Source organism: Choristoneura fumiferana, chromosome 18, assembly GCF_025370935.1.
Source record: "Choristoneura fumiferana chromosome 18, NRCan_CFum_1, whole genome shotgun sequence".
NCBI lineage: Eukaryota > Metazoa > Arthropoda > Insecta > Lepidoptera > Tortricidae > Choristoneura > Choristoneura fumiferana.
The window spans coordinates 16,119,992-16,129,365 of record NC_133489.1 but is presented as its reverse complement, the minus strand read 5'-3'; the positions used below and the strand labels follow the sequence as shown (position 1 = coordinate 16,129,365).

At 38.2% G+C, this 9,374-nt stretch overlaps 1 protein-coding gene across 8 annotated transcripts in view; it reads right to left on the bottom strand.

The window, feature by feature from the left end:
- LOC141438129 (cytosolic carboxypeptidase 1-like) overlaps positions 1-9,374 on the bottom strand; it is a 78,942-nt gene that overhangs the window by 53,934 nt on the left and 15,634 nt on the right. For all 8 annotated transcript variants that reach the window (XM_074101828.1, XM_074101827.1, XM_074101831.1 and 5 more), the window contains 13 exons: positions 8,543-8,674; positions 8,245-8,376; positions 6,148-6,291; positions 5,357-5,554; positions 4,427-4,697; positions 4,101-4,339; positions 3,519-3,714; positions 3,006-3,128; positions 2,503-2,623; positions 2,225-2,432; positions 1,653-1,825; positions 969-1,106; positions 2-180 (listed from right to left, as the gene is read on the bottom strand). In XM_074101828.1, coding sequence (XP_073957929.1) covers positions 2-180; positions 969-1,106; positions 1,653-1,825; positions 2,225-2,432; positions 2,503-2,623; positions 3,006-3,128; positions 3,519-3,714; positions 4,101-4,339; positions 4,427-4,697; positions 5,357-5,554; positions 6,148-6,291; positions 8,245-8,376; positions 8,543-8,674 — 2,254 coding nt within the window. The remainder of the gene's footprint in view (position 1; positions 181-968; positions 1,107-1,652; positions 1,826-2,224; positions 2,433-2,502; positions 2,624-3,005; positions 3,129-3,518; positions 3,715-4,100; positions 4,340-4,426; positions 4,698-5,356; positions 5,555-6,147; positions 6,292-8,244; positions 8,377-8,542; positions 8,675-9,374) is intronic.

The following is a 9,374-nucleotide window of genomic DNA, read 5'->3' as shown; positions in this document are numbered from 1 at the left end:
CCAGCCGTTCACGACGCCTTCCACGTTGAGCATAGGTACGATCTTAAAGACGAACTTGGACCGCAAAGCGTTCGCGGTTTCAGAGTCACCGAGCAGACAGCTCAGTGTACCGTCCATCACCCAGGACGCGTTACTCTCACCGGGATGCACGCGGGCAGTCAGGAATATTATCTCCCGATCCTGGCGAATGTAGAATTGACGAACTAAATTTACACTCGAACCTTTGGCGAATAAACATTGCTGGGTTTTTGAACACTGTATTTGCTATTTTAATTGAAATAAATAAATATTATCGGACAATTAGGTACCACCAATTGGCAGTCTCAAACTAAGCATAGCTTGTAAACACCATGAGTACTAGATAACAGATAGATATATAGATACATAAATAGGTACATTTAAAAGTCAAAGTCTTGTGAGCAAACAATTGTATTATTCGTACAAATATCTGCCCCCACTGGGGATCGAACCTGGCGTCAAAATGTTAAAATCATGACGTATGTTCAGAATCAAATAAAAAATATGCTAGCAACAATAGTGACAAAAATAAAATACCTGACAGTTTTCGGTAGTTAAGGTGAAAAGAATTGAATACTATTTCAGTTTGGCTGATTAAAAAAAATAACAATAATAATCCCCGCCTATATACGTCTCACTGCTGGGCACAGGCCTCCTCTCAGAATGAGAGGGCTTGGGCCGTAGGGTGCAGTGGTAAATTTAACAATACCCTCACATTATACTGTACACATATTTCAAAACAAATTTAATATATGAACCAAGTATACGAGTGTACCTTTGCTTGGGCATAAACTTGAAACCATGCGTTTCCCAAAGATAAGATCAAGCTAGATCAATTGTTTGCCCACGAAAACTCAGTTTCCAGGAACCGCTTAATACAAATAGAAGAATTGCTCTTCTACATAAAGTGTCAAATAGATATGTAGTTCTAAAATCAAGTTCCAACTGACCACGATTGGATTGGTAGGTGTGTCCTCAGCAGATACCGTAAGAAGCGGCACTTCGTTGCTGTTTAGTGAATAGCATAGAGGCTCCGCGCGAAGATACGCGTTGGGCGGCATTTGTAGACTCCACTGCCAAATCTTGGTCTGAGTGCAAAAACGAGTAAGACAATAAATACGCCCTTTTTGATGATTATCAAACAGCTTTTACAAATTAATACGTAAGTATAAATATACAATCTACTCTACCATCAAACCGTTTGACTCCAAGAACCACTGTAGAACGTTTGCAAAGTTAGTTTCATAATGAATTCCCTTGGCAATGTGATGTCACTTTCTGTGGTTCCACACAGGCGTATTTATTTAAAGATTGAGCGCCTCGGGGCAAATAGATTTGACACCTCCTTAAGTGACGATAAAGTATTGCATTTAGGAAAAAAAAACCTGCAGTAGGTAGCTTAACCGCCCCTGGCAGCCTACCGCCCCAGGCTATGGCCCTTTGGTCCGAGGATAAATACGACTCACGATTCAGATGGTTAGGCAGTACCTAATCGAATATTTATTGACGATAAAAATAAACTGTAGAAATATTCGGTGATTATCAATGCACTGAAATAGTATTTATAGACAAAGTCGATCTAGCAGGAATTTAAAAATATCCAGGAACTGAATTAAAGTGATGTCAGTTCTTACCATCATCATAGAATAGGTGAACGGGAAGTGATAGGCGAGGTAGCACACGTCGTTGGAGTGAGGGAAGTCTATGTTAAACGTGACTGTCAGATAGCATTTGTTGTGGCTCTTCTGATTCGCGTAATGGTAGCTGTTGCGATAATAGCAGATATCAGAACCGGCTCTGATCCATCCTGGAATTTGAAAAGGTTATATAAAATTTCACCGATAAAATTAACTGTCTATGCTGGTTGCTTCATATGAGTTGGTATGGTATAGGTAAAATAAACTCAAGAGAGATGCTTTTCGTATCTAGTAGTATAAAACACTGACTGATAAGTATATGTAGAATGTAGTTATTTCTAACAGACTTTGAAAAAGGAGGTTATTAATTGGACCCGTTAGTATGAAATATTGTCAGAATGGAACAGTTTTCGGAGATGTCAGTCTATACCAGGTTCTAAACACGTGTGACAAAATAAAGTTTTATATAAAGAAAATCTAAATTAAATTCTGAAGTGAAATTCTAAATCTATGTAAAGTTAGTATTTTGAATTATTTATTAGCTACGGTTTTTAATTTAATCAACCAACCTGCTCTTCCCAAGACAGCTTCCTTGACTGAATACATGACCGGTTTCATACCGAAGTTAAATTGACTGTCAGACTTTTCACAGTTGACAATGTTGAAGATGTACGGACGCCCTTGCTGCATATTGCGTACTTCGAAGTAGAACCACTGGTGCCTCTTCGTTGAGTTCACGTCAGGCATAAGTATCAGCTCGTATTCTCTAGGACCTATCTGGAGTGGGTAAGAATGTAAACAAAATACGCCAGGAACTTGAAACATATACCTTTTGTATTCTAATTACCTGAATAACTTTTCTTAGGTTACCAGATTCAAATCTGGACTCAAAAGTCAATCGTGATGCAAAGTTGTTTAATTTCGTTAGCTCTTGCTCGTCGTGATTCGATAGAAATAGACTCTCCGCACTATAAGCACAAAAATCATCAAAGTAAACAATTAATAAAGGAGCATTTAGGTTTAACGCAATGTTAGGTATAAATGCTTTATACGTTTATCTACTTAATATTTCGTTTGCTAAGTAGACTTTTTTGCCCAAGTACTTAATTCGTGATCAAATGTGGAACCTCTTAACAGTAAATGCCATAGTGACATCTTATTGCCTCACAAAGAAAATTACTATGAGTCTATGAAACTTAATGTGAGAACATTCTATGGTGTGTCACGAAACAAATGGTTCGATTAACTAGAATAAATTTGAAAACCATACAACACGTGGGTAAAAACTAAATCTTAAGATTTGAGATTTCAAATAAAAATAGACAAAGTAATTAAATAAAAGAAAGATACCTTTTCTGTGCTATAGCATCAGTTGCGTTGCTGCTAGAATTTAGCTGGTCTAAATCGTACACGACTTCATTCATGTATGCTTCTGGGTTTATAGCTCTATCGACGCAAGAAAGTAGTTTGATCCTAAAATAATAAATTATGAATGATACGTAGATTATGAAAATTGACCAAATTATTCTATATTTTTACCAAAATTTAGCAAGCGACCATATGTGACCATATTCACAATATTATAGTAACTACCTTATCAATCACGCTCAACTTGAGCGTTGTCATACTAATTAGCTATCATAACCGATATCATTATCATCGACCAGTTTCTTTGACAGTGATTTTATTATGTTCGAATTTCATATTCGGTGAAAAATCTGACCCTACTTCGTACAGTACAACCTACCTACACACACAGTACAGTACAGCACAGTAGTACCTAGTTCGTTGCTATTGATTTGCACTTTACAAAGTAAAAAAACAAAGTAAATACTCACGAATGTAACAAGACAAGTGGATTACCTGCACGCAGTTCGTTCCATCTTATTCAATGGTTCTGGCTGGTTGAGACCCTGGCCACCCATCATGTCGGGGTAAGCTACCTTAACGAACGGCACTACACTCTTCACTCGCGACGATATCGTGCAATACACTGATGCAAAAGAGCTGTATTTGGAAATGTCTTTATGTATCTTGAGGGATGAGCAAGACGTTGTGGCTGAAAAACGACAGTTAAAAAGTTTTTGTCAAAAGAATGCGATTTTTTTGCTGATTGTACTTTTAGTCGACTTTACATATTTCCGAACCAAATTTCAAGTCGATCCAATTACTAGAAATGAGTGAAATTAGATTTGCAAGATTTAAAGACAACCTACATACTTAAACATACAATACATGTATAAAGGCGAAACAAAAGCTTGTAATTATTTCTAAATATTATTTATGTCAGATGTTCAGTAAAACGACATTGAAATTCAAATTCAACAGGCGTAAACAGCGAATTGAAACCGTTAACTAAAGAGAATACTTCTCGGAATAGTAATTTACAGAATGAATGATGTATATACAAATATCATAAATTCATAATAATATCAAAATACTCACAAGTACTTTCATGAATTTTGTGATGTCCTTGTAATAACGGAGAAACACCCAATAGACTATCAAAATCTGTATTTCCTAAATTAGCCAGTGATAAGTTAAGTGGTGATGTTAAGCTGTTCCTGTTTCCACCCGCCTGGGACAAGAAGTCTTCCAGGATTGACCCTCGGGAATTGGAGCGGCTTTTAACTAATTTAATTTGCTTATTGTAAGATCCAAACTCTTTAAAATAAATAAAATATCTGCAAAAAATAGGTTTTAACGTTATCTGAATACTTTTTGCTATAAAATTAACTAGGGGAGGGAGGGGGGGAGGTTGTAACTTTTACCTTTTTAAGTCTTCTAAGTCTCTCTCATTGGGATTAATCCACAGTGAACTTTGAATGCTGTCACCACCTTTAATAATATGTGCTTTAGAGTCAGAATCTTCAGGTGTTGTTTCCGCTTTTTCTGTGTCATCGAAATCCACATCTGGGAATTCATCGATACCGTCAAGATCTAGGTCAGGTCCATCATCTTCATCGTCTGAATTAACTGTTTTTGAATCCGAATTTGCTCCATCTTCATCGTCTTCATGGCACGGCCACGCTGCATTTGTCCCTAGAAAGTATAAAAAACAGTTTTTAAAGGTTTATTTGCTCAATTTAATTGGTAAATTTACTTATTTAATTATTTGGGAAGTTAATTACCAGGTAGTTTTTATGAATGAACAAACTAAGCCCCGCCTGTAGAACTCAACGGAAATGAAGAAAAACACGGCGTGTACAAGAGGTCTTTAAATGATTCCGGAAAATTTCAGCAGTACCACTACCATGAGTTTACAGTGACCGTACTCGATAGCGACGGCGTAAATTATTTGTAGAGGCGCTGTAGAATTCTCCATACAAATAATTTACGCGGTCGCTATCGAGTACGGTCACTGTAAACTCATAGTACTTAGTGGTACAGATAGTTGGGTTAGTTTGACTAAGTACCACTATGTGAACCAGCAAGTTTTTCAGGATTTTTTTAAATTCTGATCGACAACTGCTTTTCATCACGTCAAAGGCGTGACTACATTAGAGTCAAAAATTCAAATGAAAAACATTTACTGGAGTCAATCTCTCTCCAATAAGTAACAGAAATAGTCCGGTAATTTGAAGACGCCTGTATATTTCATGGTTTGAAGAAGACCAGATAATCGTAACTTCTAGCTAAATGTAACAAAGAATCCCTTGTAGAAAACGGGCAGCACTATAACATTTGGACTAGCTCAATACCTTTAAGTATAGGATTAAGGTTGAAGGACGCGGGGCTGCAGGCAGGCACAGGTAGGGCCTGGTGCTTCAGGCACAGTGTGATGACGGAGCAGACTCGAGCCAGCAACCCGTCGAACTCTGGCTCGTCGGGACACTGCGAGCAGAACCGGTGCAGCGTCTGAACGTGCTTCTTGGTGCACAGAGCGCGACGACCAGCCTCTGAAATATTTACGATTAAGAATATTAGGTTTGGAATTTAAATAAGATGATGAACCTTTTTCTTACTTATTTGCTATAGGAAGACATATTAGGTTTACATCATCAACATCCCTGCCTATATACGTCCCACTGCTGGCCACAGGCCTCTTCTCAGAATTAGAGGGCTTGGGCCGTAGTTCCTACACTAACGCAGTGTGGATTGGGAACTTTACAAAAACCGTTGAATTGCTTCGCGGAAAATTCAATGGTTTCTGTGCTCTGCGTAAAAAGCTCGTGGAAAAATTTAAATGTAATTTTCCACATGAATCTCCTAAAACACAGAAGTGAAAGCGCGGGTTTTAAACCCACGATTCCTTACTTAAAAGGCCACAGGTCAAATCTAAGAAATTTTTCAGTAGGGAAGGGACACAAATTAACTGTAGTTTAGAACGTAATTGACAACCTAGTGATGATGAAGCTGGTGACATGCAGCTATCTCAATATTTGTGTCCAAGTCATTTAAAAGTGTATTTGCACTAAGTTCCTTCAATAAAATAATAAATATACTTAGGTACCTAAATGTTCGTGAAACATAAATGATGTTATATACGTACTTATGTTGCACAGGTGCTGCAAGGTCTGGAGGACGTGGGCGCATATCTTGAGCCTCATGCGACCCTCGTAGCGGTCCCAGCGGTCGAACACCCTGAGGAGCACGCTACAGAGTCCTGTCTTCACGATCTGCATGCAGCACACCTCTGTGTGAGTTACGCACGTGTGACTCAACTTGCATACACATGACCCATTCGACATGCAAACGATTACTAAAAACTATAACCATTCTAGTGTTCTATTCGCTATATATAGAGTCGAACCGATATTATCATGCGAATTTATCCGGTGGCATTCCATACTCTTGTGATTTTTGCTGAGACTGATAATGTAGAGTATGGAGATTGCATAGTTTATCGCGTAGACGCTTGCGATCGCATTCACCGTCTCTTTCTGCCATCATCCAACCTCCATCCAGTTAGACAGAAAGAAGCAGTGAAAGCGATTATGATTTCAAGTGCGTTTGACAATATGGCCTCAGATCTGTTCACTCACGAAGGTGTGCGTGTCCCTCAATTTTTTTTAGGATTCCGTACCCAAATGGTAACAAATAGAACCCCTATAATTGCCGTTTCGCTATCCGTCTGTCTATCTGTCTGTCTTTTACAAGGCTGTATCTCGAGAACCGTAATAGGTAGGTAGCTGAAATTTACAAATAATTTGTATTGCTAAGTTTAAATCTTTTCTCTATGGCCGACTCACGCTTGACTGTTTTTTTTTCACCTGCAGTTTATTTAAATCTATTAATATTCCTAGTTTGAGGTTGTGATGTTTAACCGTTACAGAGATAGGACGAATAAAATTAGAGCGGGTCCAGGCGCGGCGCACTCCGCGATATAGGTGCGATTCTGGAAGTATCAAAACACCCCACGCCGGCGTGGGTTAATTCACTAGGGCTATGAGCACCGCCCGGCATGCACGCTCGCAGTTTCGCTCGAACTATAAAGCGTAACGCTACGTGTAGCTGTGTGATTTTCGTGAGGATATTAGAATATATGTCATGAAATAGCGTGGTGTTTCGATTTTTGGGATGAAGAGTAGGTATATAATTAAGTTGTACAGTTTGAACGCTGAAACAGTATATATATAGCCACACTAAACAGTATGGAAACTATATAATGTTATCTGAACATGAACTTATTTTTTTTGGAAATTCATGAAAATTTCATTAATTGCAACACTAAAATTTTTACTGTTTTCTATAACATTACAACAACTAACCCAATTCAGAAGGGCTACTACGAAACTCGAAGTTCGTATCTTACCGTTCCTCTCGCTCTCGTATTAAATAGTATAATTGTCAGAGGAACCGCACGACGCGAACTTCGAGTTTCGTAGTAGCCCTGCTGTTCGGACCATATTAAGTGCGAGTGCGACAAAGAACAGATACGTAATTCGCGATTTACCAATGTCCACTGCGGGTGTACAAAACCTTTGAGGAAGCCGACGACGCATTCGGCACGCGACCTTATACAATTATCAATTTTGTGACCGTCGGAGATTGTAGGCGCGTCAATTTAAAAATGCTAGACAACTAAGTATTTGTCCGAATTTACTCTTAAGTTATATGTGAGTATTCTTTTTTTATTGATTTACAACCCTAACCTAAACCAAAACGTTGGTGTTGAATAATAACGACCTTCGCGCGCAGTACTAGAGTTCAATGTTGCTTGGTGGTGCGCGGTGATTTTGCTAATATAATTACGTAGGCATATAAAATGGCGACTTTCGTCAACATCAAAAGAGAGAACCTTCTGTACTTGTACTTTTACTTATTCTGTGGCGAGGCATTAACGAGAATTAAAGATAAAAGATGGACTTTTTAAACACCGAATTGGTGTGGCTCGGTAGGAAAAAGAAGTGTCATAAGGCAAAGGAAAATGGAAGAGGCTTTTACCATTGGAGTCTACGAATCTACATTGAATGGAAATTCTATACTTAATAGTAATTTGCCGCGGAAAGTCGCACACCTTAGTAAGTGAGCACCTGTAATGGTGTTGTATAATTAGCACTTTCGACTCATTTCTTTAGTCACATTGTGATGATATTTTCGATTCATCTAATATTATTGCAAATAATAAAACGAATGCAAACTCAACTGTTTTTGCTGAAGTAGTCGATGGCATCGAGACACAGACGAAGTCTCGCAGTGGGGATGAAACCCAGGCTCACGAGAACCCGCTCGTACGTACCTATGATTCCATCCCGAATAAGGATGGACGTAGTTATAGCTGGAATAGAAAACACAAGGAAATTACCTGGGGTATCACGTACAATAGGCACAGCATTAATGTATATATTTTTTTTTATAAACAATCGCTCGTGCTTGTAGGTCGCTTGTGAGCAAAGTAACGCCTGATTCAATAAATTATGTAATTATGTAATAAAGAAACTCACGGTTTTTGCCTAGTTGTTTCATAATCACCAATAGTGGAAAAATAAGCTTGTTGTCTGTAAAATGTCCTTTTAATACAAGATGCATTGTCCTTACACAGCCAAGCATTCTGACCTTCATTGCAAATTTAGGATCTGAAAAAAGTCAGAACAGGTATTAAAAAAATGGATAAAACTGAAGTGACATGAAATACATCCTAAAAACAACCGCTTGAAAAACAGTACGGTCAAGGAGTTTTATTCATTTGCCACCATGGAACCATTTCACAGTAAACGTCATAGTCACATCGCATTAATTAACAAGGAAAGTCGTAATGACTTTTCCTTTGAAAAGGTTCCATGGTGGCCCATGAATTAAATTCCTTGGCTGTACTTAAGCAGCATAATTTCCCTCATGCTCCCTGTATCACAAAAATTGCGAGTGCTACAAATTAATTAATTAATAAGATTATTTAGATTTATTAAGATGAATTTTCTCGTATAAAAAGTGATCATTATGTGGAATTGTAAAGTTTGGTGTACAGAAAGCTGGTGGTAAGAATAAGTAAATCGAAATTGCTATTATGTTATTTCGTACACTAATTGAGAGGATTTGTACACACATGTATTATCAAGAGTTAAGAATATTTAATCAAAGCTGTGATTTTGCTGCTCTATGGGGCCTTGAAGTGTAAGACAGCTGGCGAAATTACTGGCAGCTGAGGTATTCTACCTTATCCCCCTAGGCTGGTAATACAACTGCAGTCTCTGGTGTTGGGGCTGGCTGGCCATGAGTGGTGGTGATAATTTACCACCAGGTGACTCACTTGCTGATAAAAAGAAGTCAGAAGGATAT